Genomic DNA, 16,242 nt, shown 5'->3' on the forward strand with positions numbered 1-16,242 from the left:
GGGCACTTCATTTATAGAGTAATTATTCACACCACAGGTGTCCATCTATATCGGAACATCTGGAGACTCTTATCACAAGGCAACAAAAGTTTACTGAGAAAAAAGATTGAGTACACTTGTGTCTCACGAAAAACCATGCAATGCTTCACTGCATGGCATGAGCAATGAAGCAGCACCTCGGTTCTGATTTCTTCATGTATGGGAAGAGGAACATTTTGTACAATATTCTTGATTTTTTTACACTGTTGCTTGGTCATTTACCTACAAAATGTATAATCTGAATTTTTTTTGTTTTGAGTATTTTTGCATATATAGTGTTTTTATTGCACTGTTTACTATCTGGCAACCAAAAATTCCACACTTTTCACATTTTTATTCATTCTAAAATATTTTTGTTTCTCTAAACATATATTTTTTTGCAAAGAGCATTTCATTGTGCAAACTTTTGTATGCTGTGATACGTGCTGGAGTACTCTTCAAACTGGCAAAAACGATCTTCTTGAGACACATGGAAAATAACCATTGTCATGCGGTAGCGAAAAGGTTAAGGAGTACCTTCGAGAGCCCACTTTCAGCAAGGACAAAGACCCTCTAGCATTCTGGAAAAAAACAGACAAGCAGCGTGTCCCAGGATTGTGCATCCTGGATTGTGCATCCTGGGCCATGAAATACATGGGCATTCCAGCAACGAGTGTGCCAAGTGAAAAGTTGTTTTCCACAGCTAATAACATGGTTACAGCCCAGAGGGAGAAGTTGACGGCAGATCATGTACAACAGTTGCTTTTTTTTGCATGAGAATTTGTAAACATTCGAGATTTTTTTCGATAAATTCGTTATTTGGTATTCAATTCGATATATGGCTTTTTTTTTTCTTGGTTCGATTCGGTATTCGATTCGAGACTTACTATTTCGTATTTGCACACACCTAGTAGCAACTGTAGCCAGGGTTGCCAGATCCTCGAAGAGAAACGAAGCCACAAAATTGATCAAGGTAGCCAGAACAGTAGCCAACCGGCAGCGGTTATTTTATTTTGGAGCCAGAAAATTGGCCAAACATGATTTCAGTTTCGATGGATTATCACCGCATTCGGACGCTTCAAAATACAAGAATATACGTCACAGCAATATTTAATACATCGAAATAGAGTAAAGAAAAACACCAGGCCTGCTCGGTAGGCGCAGCACATTCACAGTGAAAGCTACAAGAGTGGCCTTTTAGAGCCTTTTCAAAACACTTATTAGGTAACTACTGCAAGCACACTTGCTTGGTACCCACTAGGGCATTCATAATAAACTTTTGGGTAGTAGGCCGGCATTCGCTATGCTATTTTTTGTCATTCTTCTGAGAAGCGTGGTATCCCCTAAACGCTTGCAAGGAATTTTTTGCCAATTTTCCATGCAGTGGCTGACAATGATGAGGAATTATGACGGAAGTGAGTATGCGTCACAGTTAATAAGGGAAGAAGAACAAGCTTTTGTGATGGTTTAAAGCATTGGACGACCCACTCGTTACGCTATTCGCATTGTGCGACGACTGGTCGTTCTTTCACTGTTGTAAAGCACTTTATAAGTAGTATTGACGCGATTGCTTTTTAGACATCAAGCCTGCCTAAGGCAAGTTTGACAACAAGTCACAAGCACCGGTGTAGCTCAGTGGTAAAATACTGGGCTGGCACCCAGCACACCCAAGTTCGTGCCCCACTGTGCCATTGATGCTATGTCATGCCTGCCTAAGGCAAGTTTGACAACAAGTTGCAAGCACCGGTGTAACTCAGTGGTAGAATATTGGGCTGGCACCTAGCGGACCCGGGTTCAAGCACCACTGTGTCATTCGTGCAAGATTTTTTTTCTAATTTCGCGCGATGTGGTTACGGACAACGGCGGCGGACAACAATGACTGCGCGTGACCTGAAAAGTGATCTCATAACAGCTTTCGCTGTAAAAAAGATCAGGTGACTTGATGCATCCCAGTAGGTTTATATTTCGATCCAAACTTCCAATGCTGGCATGTCGGCACTCGCATCCTAAACTTGATATAGGTGCCGTACAAGACCTTCTGGGCTTTTCACGTGCAAATGTTTTTTAATTGCGTCTGTGTTAACGGATTATGCAAACAGCAGCTTAGATGCATTCACATAAGATACACATGCAGTACATCATGCGTGCACACAATGATAAAAAATGAACCTTTCATTTCCAAACATATAAAACAGAACAATTTGACATAAGAAACGTCATGGCTGACAAGTGCAGCAGCGTCGGCAGTCAAAATATGAAACCTGAATTAAAAAATGACTGCAAAGATTAGGAGATGCATGCGTTTTGCGCAATGCTTCAATGAGCTGTGTGCATCCACTTTTCACCAGCGTTCGCATGGAGTGGCGCCACCGATACAGCTTATAGCGTTAGCGCAAGAGGCGAATAGCGGCTGGAAAACCTGAACGAGTCCCCTGCCAGCGACGTTGCTGTACTACCTAACTTATATGGGTTCCATTAATACAGTGTAGACCACTCATAATAATACCGCTTATAGTGCAAAATCAGTTACAACGGGGTCTTTTCCGAGTCCCATTTACCCTCCCATAGAACCCCTGTGTACACGCATACCACTTATTGTGCAATCTCCTCAAGATGAAACACCCGTTACTTGACGAAGGTAGTAGCGAGTGCACGTCTGAAAGTAGGCATGCTGGGTGCGCTGCTGGGGAGCAAGCAACAAGGGCGTTAGAGAGGAGGAAGGGACGTGTCGTTAACAAGCAAAGGGTAAAGACAGAAAAAGAAAAGGAAAAGAAGGCCGCGGCACGCTGCACGGCCTCGTCGAGAAGGAGGGCGATTGCCTCGGTAACGGATAAGCTTTTGCACCGACGCCGATTATAGCATCGTTAGCGTGGCTTCAGCTGTGCGCAGCTTTACATGGCACCTGTGATCCCATCCTTATCAACTGTTAAGCGCAGTTTATAAATAAACTGCGCTTAACAGTTTCTTGTCGGGAAAAGCGTCGTCGCCATCGAGCTTGCTACAGATATCATGTTTGCTACGCGAGCTTTCGCCTTTGCTGCCAGGGCACTGTCATACGTAAGCTTTGCATGTTTTCGTCGTTGTTAATCTCCCGACCGCAAATGCTAACTTCATATATTGCACGCTGTTCTTGGTTCAGTGATGCGATCTCTTTGACGCCGGATCTTCATGTCTTCGTCGCACTTCCCGCAACAACATACCGAACAGCAGGCTAGGCCTAATCAGCATTGGTTAGGTTTCGGTGGTGGTCGCGTTCTATCTAAGTTGCGGTTTGATACGGAATCTACGGAACTCTTTGAAGTGGCTCCACATGATGGGAAAGAATATGTATCGTTAATCGAAAGAGGGTGACACGTGTAGCGCTTGAATGGTGGTTTGCGATTCAATTGGGACGTCTTGAAATCGGATGCGTGCCCGTGAAATAAAACGAGTGGCATCTTTCAGCACAGGACAATCCGAACATGATTTGACGTAGTCTGTGCAATGCACATAATTGAAGCGGTGTCAGAAGTAGTCGGCGCATTTACATGATGATGCTTTCTTTTGTTAGACCCACCCACTTTTTTCGATTTTCTTACATTGGCAATGCACCTTTCGACGTTAATTTTTTTTACGCTCACAAATTTAAATAATTGCAAGCACCATGCATTGCATGCTTTGATTCTTGGACACACAAGGCTGCATGCTCAGCATGTTAAGTGCAAGTGTGGCCCTTGAAAGAGGCTGTTTCGGTTATAATGCAGTACCCTTTATAGTGCGCATATTTGCGATGCGTGCAACTGACGTTACAAGCGGTCTTAGTGTAATGTGAAAACCACGGCAAGTAAATAAAATGCGATTACACCTAAGGAGCCACAGCCGGCGGTGTGAATTAACACTTAATACTTTTTTTTATAGTTGCGCTCGGTTTTAGCATATATTAGCTGTTGATGCCAGCGCTAGAACAATAGCCAAAAAGTAGCCAATTAGCCAACACCATTTTTCTGTTGCCGTGGTCTTTTAAGAATAGCCAATCTAGCGTAAAGTAGCCAAATCTCGCAACTCTGGCCCTCAACCACTGGGATGACTTTGCGAAGCTTACTCTCGTCTCCTTCTACATGACAGGTGTAGCGAAAACTTGGTTCTTCAAGCACAAGCTGGACTTCCAGGATTGGGCCTCATTTAAACACCACCTGCGCAGATTTTTGCGAATCCTTCTATTTGCACAGACATCACGAAGAAGATGATAGCGGAGCATGTCCAGCAAAACGACAAATCATACAAAACATACACCTCTTACACTAAAGATGTCCTCACTTTTTGATGCCAAGTGAACAGCTCAATGACAGAGATCGACAGGGTGTGCCGCCTGCTCATAGGCATTGGTGCTGCGGCATTCAACACACTTTTGGTGCAGAACCCTGCTACTTTCTTGCAAATTCTCCCAATGTGTCAGTGCCTTGATGAGCTCCAGCTTCTTGGTTTGCAGCCTGACACATCGCATCTGAGCACACTCTCCGACAGCAAGCTACATGCGTTCATTTGTACCATCGTACTAGAGGAACTCCAGGCACAAGCTGCACCTTGCCCTCATGAGCTCCGCATGTCGTTTTCTGGCAGTAGCCTTCACATCATTGTCAGAGAAGAACATGTTGCCATGAGGTGTCCGGAAGTCCCCTGCCGGGAGCCTCTATCAACACCAATTTATGCACAGGTTGCAGTGCTAGCCCCTCCTTCTGGGACACCACTCCACATGTCTCCGATGCATAGCTCGACTGTTCTTTCATCATGACCGTCGCTTCCACCTCCCAACGCCTGGAGGCCACCTCGACCTGTATGGTATTATTGTGGAATCCATAGCTACATTTTCCAGTTTTGATGACACCGCCAACAGGACGTAAGACGGGGTTGCGTCTGCTGTGAAAGCGATTACCTTCCAAAAAATAGTTGCCCCAACCAATGGTATGAACATCGCTCGCTATCTTTGCAGAGCCTCGAAACAGCCGGTTCTTCCCATTTTCCATGTTGCCGCTCTCCGTCACCGATGCGCTGTTTGTCTTCATTATGGAACTTAGTTGCAGGGCCCTCTTTACCGAATCGTTCTCACTTGCTCTTTATCCAAGTGAAGAGCATCTGCATGTTATGGAACAATTTTAATTTGGGAATTCATTGGCTATTCTTAGCTACACTTTTCATTCTGTGGTCTTTGTTCTATAAGCCTGCAACTGAGGGGCTTAAAGGACTTTGCTTGACCTCCAGTGCAAACAAAGATTGCTTTAGGTCAAAAGCTTATTAGGCATGAGAATCAACATCAGCCAGATATAACCTGCAGTCGTGGTGAAGTTAGGCAATTGATTTGGTGAGCATTTAGTATGTGTGGAACTGATAAGACCAGCTGTTGGTAAACAAGAATTTTCAAAAGAATTAGGGAGTCATAAATCGTATTAGTTATATTATTTTTGTGTGTTGCAGCTGCATGTTAAGCTTTTTTGTGTGTTCAGCAACATAAAGCACAATTGGTGACAGACAGTGCGCTGCTAGTGAGACTGGTGTTTGATCTTCTAGATTCACAAGTACCCTCCTGGTGGAGCCAAGATTCCCTTGCTGTCTCTTGGAGAACGCTTCCAGCCCGGAGGGGGCAAGGGCCACTTCTGCAAGCCGACCAGTGTGGCCATTGCAAGTGGAGGAGACTTCTATGTGGCTGACGGGTGTGTTACACTGTTCTTACTTCTGTCATGTTGTTGTACTCACTATTGTAAGTGTTCCGCTGTTGTGCGTATCGTCCCTCATAATATTGTATTTCCTCAACTTTGTATCTAATTTTTACCTGTGATGTATGGCTGCTTCCTGTAAGGTCTGCAGGAGACCTACAGTATTATTAAATAAATAAATAAATAAATAAATTGAGTGCAGTTGACTCTCAGTAAATGAAAATCTATTGAACGGAACTGTTACCTCTGCAATGTTTTGTTTCGGGCTAGTATTCTGCACCTATGATCACCTCTCAGTAAACGGAACTCCTGTTAAATAGAACATATTTTCCCAGTTCCTTCAAGTTCCGTTTATTGTACACTGCACTAGCCTTTGTACGGCTTTCTATGCTGTAGAGCGTGTCTCCTTCAGGAAGTCTACGCGACACCAATAATGAAATTTTTGTTTGAGAAGTTTGAGCGATCGGGTTCCTGGTTGGTGTCGGTTTCATGCTTTTGCTTCTATCCATGAGCGACCTTCACAGATTTTTTTTTTGTCTTATTTTTCAAAGGTATTGCAACTCTCGAGTGGTGCACTTTGACAAGGGAGGCAAGTTCCTTCGTCAGATAGGTGAAGATGGAGCGTTCTCTTCCTCTTTTGGTAAGCACCTCTACCTAGGGCTTCCAGATTAAGTTCAGTCCAAACTACGGCTTGACTCTTTGCAAGCTAGAAGTTCACATTATGTATCGAACTTGCACACGGGATCGCTTGTCTCCCTTGCTGTGATGAGAAGGGATGAATGAGCTCAATTGGGCTTTCAGTGACTGCCCCTCCCGGGAGCTTTGCCATCCCCCACAAGATTGTTGTGGCCGACTCAGAAGGGCTGTTTTGCGTGGCCGATAGAGAGAACGGACGGGTGCAGTGCTTTGACATTATGGATGGCTCCTTCAAGTTCGAGGTAAGACTTTGGCCACCCAAGGTCTGGTTTATACTGAAGCAGAGTTGGTGGTCACCATAGCTCCTATTCTGTACAGATTGCCATAGAAGCGTTTCGGGGCAAGGTCTACTCCATTGCATACAGCGGAGGCCTGCTGCTAGCGGTGTCGGGTCCTCGTGTCTTGTCCGATCCCTCCAGGGCCTTTCTCTTCAACCTGACATCAAGGCAGCTGTTGGCTTCAATGGCCCCTCCTAGTGGGGTATGCTATGCATTGTGTTCAGTGGCCATTGTCTTCTTTTAGGTTTACTTTATGAGCTTACTAAGGCTGCAGGCAAGTCAACATTTACTATTCACGCTCCTAGCCACATGTCTGTTCCCTCCCTTGAATAATTTTTTTTATCTGCCTTTCTTTCTTGAACATTAAGTCTGATCATTTCACTGGGATAGCAATTACATTGACACTCTTGGCTGGTTTATGCCGCCGGCGTCGCCGTCTCAGTTTATCTCTGCCGGCATGCCCCATATATGTATACAGTAAACTATTTGACGAACTCTGTTAAGACAAATTCTCGCTTAAAACGAACAATGCGAAAATGTTTGTTTGGCTTCCTACAGACTCAATGCAAAAAAGTCTGCTAAAGATGAACCGTGTAACAGGCTTCTTTTGTTAAGACGAACTCTCGCAGCGACTGACAACCAGAAGTATTCTGCAGTACGATTATTTTGGGCATGCAGGTGAACAAATGAAGGCAAATTAAAAAAAAAATGTATTGCAAAAACTCAAAGCAAATTGAAAGGAAATGGCGACGTGGAGGGAGGAAGAGATACGCAAGTGGAAAAGAAAGGTTAGCGAAAAAGTTGATCTCTCTCTCCCCAGGCCTTAAAGAGAAATGGCCGGCTTTATCAGCCACGAAAGCAAAAAAAAAGCATTCGTCCTCTTTGTATTTTCCTCGCATTTTTCAGTTTCTCAACACAATGGAGAACAGATGAGCACAAGAGCTGGGCTAGAAGGGAAAGTGCGAGGACAGGGGAATACGGGAACAAAGATTGTCTGTGCGTTACAATCATATGAAACACCAGCACTTCCATCAGAGAAGTCAGATGCATTGTCATCGCTGTCATACAATGATGCCTGAGCACATGTTGTAGTCAGTTTGCCTTGTTTTGCATAGGGCCTGTTCGTGTCGCATCTGTTCCCAGTGAAATGCAGCAAATTGTGATGCACCATTTTGTTTATGAAAGTGCACAGCAAAGGAAGGTCATTTTGCATACTAAGTATTGCTACGTCGTGTCTTTTTTTCATGCCCAAGGCTTATGATTGTAAGTAGTGTAAATGGAGATCCTAAGTTGCTTGTCATTTAGGAAAAGTTACTGCTGGCTGAAAATAAGAAAATATCTGAACCTTAAACAAAACCTTGCAGAGACTTTTATAAACAACTTGGCATATAATTGGCTTTGTCAAGGTAACTGTATGCAGTGGAGGTGTATCCAAAAGTAAAACAGCCTCTCTCAGAAGTCAACAGCCAAAAGAAGAAATTTTTCATTCCTTGAACCAAAATTGCGCTTGTCTCTCCCTTTTTTTATTTTTCCAATCATCAAAACATGGTCAGACAACAGTTTTGTTGTTAAAACATGGTAGCAATTTATTCATAAGCACATTTATGATGAACCTATGAAATCAAACACTCATTAGATTAGTGTAAATACTCTACTTAAAAGCATAGTTTTTATCAAGCTTAGCCAAACAAATGCTTTTTTTATTCCTTTCCTCCCCACTGTAAGCATACTCCATTCACTGTTTTGGGTGCACTTGGCATGTTCGTATTTGATTTTTGAGGGCACTTCTGAAAAGACGAACTCCTGATAAGACAAACAAATGATAGTGGTTCCTTCGAGTTCATCTTAAAGAGAGTCTACTGTATGTAGGTACTGTATTTACTTGCGTAATTAACCTACCTTCTTTTTTTTCCCAGAAAAGCTGATGCCAATTTATGGGAAGTGTTCATTACACAGGAGAAAAAAAAAGCCTTGGGAGTTAAAAGAGTAAAGTTTCGTATGACAGTATTAAGCAACTCGCTGTTCAACTGCTGCTGACATTTAATTTAGTGGCAGGGCTACGAAGTCTTTAAATTTATTCGAGAACTTTGCTCCTCACAAGCGAAAACTGCCCATGTTTTGTTCTGCGAAATTTGCAATGAACCTTTTTTGGAGTCCAAAGCTCTTCTCTAGTACTGAACACGCACGAATTGATGCTTATGTGTCATCTAGCCTCGTGGTTCTCATGTTCCAACGCGTGTTTGACCAACTATAAGTTTAAAACCGGTCATGTAGCTAGCATGCTGGCTCAACTGGCAGAATGACTGCCCCAGAAAAGTATTAGTCCCGGGTTTGAACCCTGGACCAGAACGAATTTTTCGGCAACTAAGAGTCTTTTCTTTTTGAGAAATTTGTATCATTGTGGCTTCGAGCTACTAACGGGTGGTTGTCTTCTTTCACTTTCTTAACCCTTCCACCACCTTGCAGGTTTCCGCAGAACTAGTTTGCTATCATAACAGCTCTCGACATGTTGCAGCAATACAGTGGAACCCCGCTGTTGCGTTCCTCACTGCTGCGTCTTCTCGGATGTTATGTTGTCTTTCATCGGTCCCAGCATAGCTCTCATAGGATCCGATGTATTGCGAACCCCGCTGTTATGTCACAACTGTGACAACATTGTTGCATGATGCGTCGCAACCTAGTCTGCCGAACTTTCCAGGGCACCACTATTTTGATTTGACGTTTGACAGTCTTAGCCTGGCTTGGCTATGTAACAGGCTTCAAAAAGCCGCAGGCGAGTTGAAGAAGTTGTATCTAGATAGCTATTTGTGAAAAGTGCTTAAATGGAAATATCACTACGGAATGCCAGAAGTGCGGGACAGTCCTACGGCCGCACGCCGCTCGTTGTGACTCGTCTTCAGTTGTTGTTATATGCACTAAGGCTGAAATTGTCAACGCAATCTGTGTCAAGCCTTAATGGCATCGTTAAGGTTCTCCCCAAAAAATTTTGAGAGGTGGACGGAGGGAGGGGGGGTCATATGAGCAATAACTGAATAATGAAAACACAAAATGTGGTTCTAGCGAGAGCTAAGGGGGAGGTGGGGCGGGTCATATGAACATGAACTGAATAATGACAATGAAACAGCAGACATTTAAGTACAAAAAGGCACTTTATTGCCACTTTTTCTTCTTAGAGATGCTACACCTTCAACCTCCTGTTCTTGCTCTTTGCCCACGTTTCAACAACCTCGTCGTATGGATAGGTGTCAATGTCAGATCCTTCGCATGCAATACGAATAAGGCAGTCCTGTTACTTTTCTTTCAGGTGGTTTTTTTAGTTGCACCATAAAGGGAGACACTGGTTTTGAATTTTTTTTTTTATTCTTGAGTATTTAGAGCTAAAAGGTTTATGTGATATGCATTTCTCACAGCTGAAAACAAATATGCAATTAGTTTTCAGCTGTCACTTCCAGATTTTAAAATATTGACTGTTCCATAACCTATACTCTGCCCTCTGTTTAGACAGCTTTCTCATAAAAGATTGCAGCAAATTAGATATGACAGTGTTCTGTAAAGAACAGGCAGTGCAAAAAAACCATAAGAGTTATGGCCTTAACAAGTAGACTCATCAGAAATTTGAAACTTTTGCTTAGTTATATCACTAAATAAACCACTATTCTTAATAAAATTATCATAATTGTTTGGTCTTGTTACTCTCATCAATGTATAAGCTTTCAAATGCTGCAAAACTTATCAAAATCTGACCACTAGATCAAAAGATACTGTAGGCAATGGCCTCGGACGTGATGAAAAATGTTGTATTTAGAGAATAAGAAAAGAAGTTTAGGGACAAGGTGAGCATGTATATTCAACAGTTAATGGTGTAAATCAGTGCAGTAATGATGCTAGAAGCCACCAGGAGTGTAGTCGTCGTCATTCTTTGTGCGCTTTCTTTTTATTGCATGCTAGATGTTTCCAGAGTTTTCATAGTTAAGTCAGCGTACCGCGCGCAGTCGTTAGTAACGTGCACGGCATCCTTTTACGAGGCAGGAATCATTCCCACTTTTATGGAATCTTCATATGTCTTTGCATCTCCGTGAAGCATTCAGGGTGAAAAAAAATTCAACTCAACGCAGTTTGTCTGTTTGCTGTGCCGCGCAAACCACAAGCATGTTGATCTCGGAATATCACATGAGATCATTGATCCCGGCTATTGGTCGCGAGATCAAGTAGAATCGCCGCCTGGCGGCAACTGGATGAAGTGTTGAAGTGTGGATCGCTCCCAGCATCGTCTGCTAGCGACGTCGCGTTTCTATGTGCACATACGTCATGCACGTTCTCAAAGTGTATTTTGTCCGATCATGTCAGCGTGAGTATAACTGCTTCTACATGTGCCTGAAAGGACGTACGAAAGCATTTGGTCTTGCTCGACTGCTAATGCATTGTGATAAGATCGGCGAGTGGAACTTTTGAGAGTGCTGTTTATTGTCATCATATCCTCCAATCACCAGAATAATTTCAGAGTGAGTGCCGCTTTCTGTTTCCAGCGCATCGCTTTTAAAATGCTGTTCGCATCCTCCCAAACATGAGGACTATAAATGGTGTGTGAATGCAGCATTTTATAGCAACTCGGTTGTAAACAAACAAAAAAAAAAGCAGGCTCTAGGTCATGCACTCGTTCGCTATTGGTAGGTGCACAACTACGGCACTGTAGGAGCTTTAGTTGTGTTAATTTGGCTGTGGTACCACTATATAGAAATGTTGCGATATCACTATCACATAAACTGTGTCACTTCGGTACTTAAACTGTACTTAAACTGTACTTAAAACAGAGTTGCCGTGCGCAAACGGGTGCTCAGATTTAGGAACCCTTTGAAGAGCTCAGATGTTCAAAATTGATTTATAGGGCATGCCTTATATATTATGTCATATAATTTCACTGAAAATTTCAGCTTTTTTACTTTATCTCTTGCAAGTGTGTCATTGTTAGTGACCGACGCAAGGCAGTGGTAATTTTTTGTAGGAAAAAAAAAACAAAACATGTTTGTGCCATTCACTAGGCCTTTCTTGTAGCACTGCTATGCACGCAATCCATCGATAAAAGCTTTCTACTGAACTCTTATATGAGATTTTTATATTTCACTGATGCAAGAACATGTGCATACACATGGTAAATGCAGTGTAGTGCAAAGCGCTGTCAGCCACTAAGCTTTCCTGACTAGTCTTATTGACAGTCCCACATTTCATGGGGAACAGAATGAGAAAAAAAAAAGATCATATGCGTATAATGTATGAACAGTAGTACTGAACTAATCGCACAGATATGCAGGCTTTCTACTATCTTTCTTTCTCTCTTTTTTGTAGTATGCAAATGGCAAAGATGTAAATAAGTAGTTCAGTCACGGTACAGCAATATGAGCAGGCAGAACACAAGCTATTCACATACAAACAACATAGGAAAGACGTGATTTAGTTCGAAAGTGTGAAGAGAGTCGCCCAGGGCGAGCATTCATATCAGAGGCAGAATGCACTTAACTCGCGGTTAATGGTAAAGTTGCATAGGCTTCATGCACTGATTAATTAGAGAAGAGCATAGATATTACCAGTGAACTGTAGTCAGAGCATTTTATCTGCTGACAATCGGCTCAGACCGCACGCAATGATACGCTGCTCTGTGTATTTGTATACGCACCCCCGATTATCTATTCACACTTTCGTGGGGACGCTGCTGCCACCTATAGCTTGATCTCGCCGCGAATCGTGTCCATGATTGTGGGAGCCGCGTTCCTGATAGTATTGGCACAGCTAGCTTTTTCCATGTTCTCGGTGGCAAAGGGTTTCGCTGATAAGACGCTGCATGCTCTCAGACATCGTTTTTGCTTCTTTTCGAACACATGAGTAGTATGAAACTTTAGATGACTGTCTGCCATCACACCGATTGCACAGCCATTGCTTAGGCCTCGTCATGAAATGGCAGATTGCGCACTGCTGTCTAGGAGACGAATTCCTTGACATCTAATAGAGAACAGGGAACTCCCCACGTGATTGAAACGCACCAATGATGCGCAGGTATTTGGTTTTTCTTTATTCGCGATAACTTTGTTGTTGCTATACGAAAAGCGTTCTTTCGCTAGGAACATACAAAAGAAGAATACTGCTTTCAAATGAGACCGAAATGGCCACGCTACTTGGCGTGGTTCTCAGGCGCCGCAGCGTCGATTATGACCGTTTTTGCGGTGGTTTCGTGAGTGGAAATGGTCACGAAACTGACTTTGAGACCGAACTTATCAAATACGCATTACATGGCAATAGCATTGTAGGAACACTTTTTTCAGACCCTATATATTATTTTTTTTAAATACTTCAAAAAATTGATTTTTCTGAAATTTTGCGGTCATCGCGACCCGTGTCTCTCCTTAATTAGCTTTAGAGGTGAAAAGTCTAGCTCACAGTCTACATTGTGTGGTGCGAGTACGAGGTAGGAACCTGCTAAGTAAGTCATGATAGGAAACAGTTCTTTCACATCATGTGCCACAAAAAGCAAGAAATCTGTAGCTGTCAGCTTTTGCAAACGCTCGCATTCAAGCACAAAGTTGGCGAAAGCAATACACTCTGCAAGCATGTCCTCAGTATACTGTTTGCCAAGAGTTGGGCACAGCCTCCCCAGTGCATTGGCAATATCGATTTCATTGCCACCTACCATTTGTTCGCAGCTGCTGCGGGCAAACACAGTATAATAGCTGGCGAATATAGCATGGTCCAGAAGCCTGTCCTGGATATTTTCCAGTAGCTTCTTGACAAATGCCCTTTTCATGCTATAAAGCCACTGTTCAGATTCCTCTGTGATGGGTACATGTATGTCGTGGCTGACACAAAAATCCTTAACCTGTGTCTGGGTGTTGCACTGAGTTTACAAGGTCCTTGCATGATTTGATAAGTACTTGTATAAGGTCTGCCTGCAGATATGATGTCTGAGGAGTTCTGGAAAGCCTGTCGATGGCTGGAAGAAGCTCACACATCATCAGTAGGTTCCCAACAAACTTTGCATTTCTTGCGAATTTGAGCTTGCTGCCCTGATGTCATTGCGTTCGGTCTCCCTGAGAGGCTGATGATGATGGCCGAGAGATTATTGGGGACAGCTGTGCATGACCCACCAACACTCAGCCACTTTGTGGCCGATGGCTCGATGAGTTTCCCTCCACATTCTTCAGACTCAAAAATTTTCTGCACAGCACTCAGCCTAGCTGTTCGAACTAAGCTGGATGCAAAGAAGTTTATTCTTTATTCTTTATTCGGTGAGTGCCCCGCTTTGCTCAAAAAGGCGTTACAGCAGGGGGGTTACAGACTGGAATAAAACAATTCTTCGTTTATACAGCACACTTGCTTGTCTTGCAGCCGGTTCCAATCTCTAATGGTCATCACAAAAAAGGAATTATAAAACATGGTCGTTCTTGCACGATACTCTTTCACTTTGCGTCGGTGGCCATGTCGACTAGATATGTAACTGGGTTCACTGAAATAGTTATGACGGTCAATCCCAGTCCGCCCATGAAAAACAGAAAAGAAAAACTTCAATTGCAGTTTTTTCTTGTGTAAAGAAAGCAATTCCCAACCCAATTCAGCTTTCATAGCACTGCAGCTGTCTCTCTGCTCGTACCGCCCTAAAACAAACCGCGCAGCTCTGTTTTGTATTTTTCAAGCTTATCAATCAAGTTCGCCTGCATCGGGTCCCACACAGGACATGCGTATTCCAAATTCGGTCTAATACATGTGAGATAGGCTGTATTTTTTAATGTTCGGGGTGCCAATCTTAGGTTCCTCTGAATGAAGTTTAGAGCCCTTGCCGCTTTGCCAGCAACGTGATCAACATTGGCATTCCATGAGCAGTCATGCGACAAAACAACGCCAAGATATTTGCATGTTGGTTCGGTAATAACAGTATGCGTATCCATGGTGTACGCCGTTACTATTGGTTTCTTTTTTTTTGGAAACACGCATATGAACGCACTTTTTGGGGTTTAGCATCATTTGCCACTTCTGGCACCACTGTACAATACAATCCAAATCGTTCTGCAAATAAGCACAGTCACCTTCGTTCTGAACCTGTCGATATAACACACAATCGTCGGCAAATAAACGCATGCGCGACGAAATACCCACAGAAATATCATTTACAAAAATAAGAAATAAGAGAGGCCCAAGGACAGAGCCTTGGGGCACGCCTGATGTAACGTTAACATAGGATGAACACTTCCCATTTAAAAGAACGCATTGACGCCTGTTCAGCAAGTAATTGGTTATCCAGATAAACACATTTGGGTCGAAATTTAGAGTCTGTAATTTAGCCAGGAGAAGGGAGTGTGACACGGTGTCAAAGGCCTTTCGAAAATCTAAAAACACACAATCTGTTTGCCCACCTTCATCAACGATGGAAGCCAGCTCGTGAAAGAACTCTACAAGTTGCGTCGTACAATAAAAACCTTTACGAAAACCGTGCTGCTCATTTATTAATACATTATTAGCAGTAAGATGGGTCAATATGTGCTTGGATAAAATGTGCTCAAAAATTTTGCATGCCACTGACGTCAATGAAATGGGTCGGTAATTTGTTACATCTTTTTTTGAGACACCCTTATGAACCGGAACAACATGAGAAATTTTCCAATCTTCGGGTAGAGTTCCCGCTGAAAGGGATTTTGAATAAATTATATAAAGGTAAAGGGAAATTGGCAGTGCACATCGCTTTAGAATACGAGGAGAGATGCCATCAGGACCAACTGCTTTGGATTCATCTTGGTTTTCTAGAAGAGAACATATGCCACGGACACTCAGTTCTACCGGTGGCATCAGCGGAATCGTGGTTGGGTGTGGTTTTGAAGGAACGTCAAGCTTGGGCAAGAACACAGACTGGAAATATTTGTTTAAACAGGTAGCTTTTGCTTCCTCATCAACTACAACCATATTATTAAAGTTTAGTTCAGCCACTCCAACATGATCAGACCCACACTCTTTGATATAATGCCAGAAACACTTTGAATTAGTTTTCATTTTATTGCTGAGCCCTTCGAAATATTTCGTTTTTGCGCTTTTCACACATGATTTATACTGCTCCGTTAATGCTTGTAATTCTTTCACGTGGTCACTGCTTCCAGATTTCTTTAATTTACCAAAAACCCGTCGTCTTTTCCGGATTAATCTCAAAATACCGGACGTCATCCATGGCTTCTTGCGTTTACGAAGCTTTCCGCTTGTTTCGCAGGTATATACTTATCTACGAGTGCTAACAACTTGTCCTTAAAGCTAAGCCATAAATCATTCATACTGTAGTATTCAGCTAGGCATTCAAACATGGGCAAATAATCTTCTAGCTTTTCGACTATTCTTGTGTAGTCACCCCTACTGAACAGAAAAACCTTTCTTGCCGCACTATTTGAGGTGTTTTTACATTCTTTTTTGATTTCTGCAACAACAGCCATGTGGTCGCTGATTCCTGGAATAACATTGACATTATTCACCAAACTGGGTGAATTTGAGAACACAAGGTCATGAAGGTTATTATTTCTAGTTGGGCAAGTAACAAA

The 16,242-nt window shown here is 42.8% G+C and overlaps 1 protein-coding gene across 4 annotated transcripts in view; it reads left to right on the top strand.

Moving 5' to 3' along the window:
• The window catches only part of LOC119159463 (peptidyl-glycine alpha-amidating monooxygenase B), a 182,343-nt gene that overhangs the window by 114,938 nt on the left and 51,163 nt on the right, over positions 1-16,242 (top strand). For all 4 annotated transcript variants that reach the window (XR_005108088.2, XM_037412226.2, XM_075865543.1 and 1 more), the window contains exons 16-19: positions 5,563-5,705; positions 6,260-6,348; positions 6,510-6,646; positions 6,723-6,884. Coding sequence is in view for 3 of the 4 variants with exons in the window: in XM_037412226.2 (XP_037268123.1) it covers positions 5,563-5,705; positions 6,260-6,348; positions 6,510-6,646; positions 6,723-6,884 (531 nt within the window). In the remaining variant the exon portion in view is untranslated. The remainder of the gene's footprint in view (positions 1-5,562; positions 5,706-6,259; positions 6,349-6,509; positions 6,647-6,722; positions 6,885-16,242) is intronic.

The sequence above is a fragment of the Rhipicephalus microplus genome, chromosome 1, assembly GCF_043290135.1.
Source record: "Rhipicephalus microplus isolate Deutch F79 chromosome 1, USDA_Rmic, whole genome shotgun sequence".
Taxonomy (NCBI): Eukaryota; Metazoa; Arthropoda; class Arachnida; order Ixodida; family Ixodidae; genus Rhipicephalus; species Rhipicephalus microplus.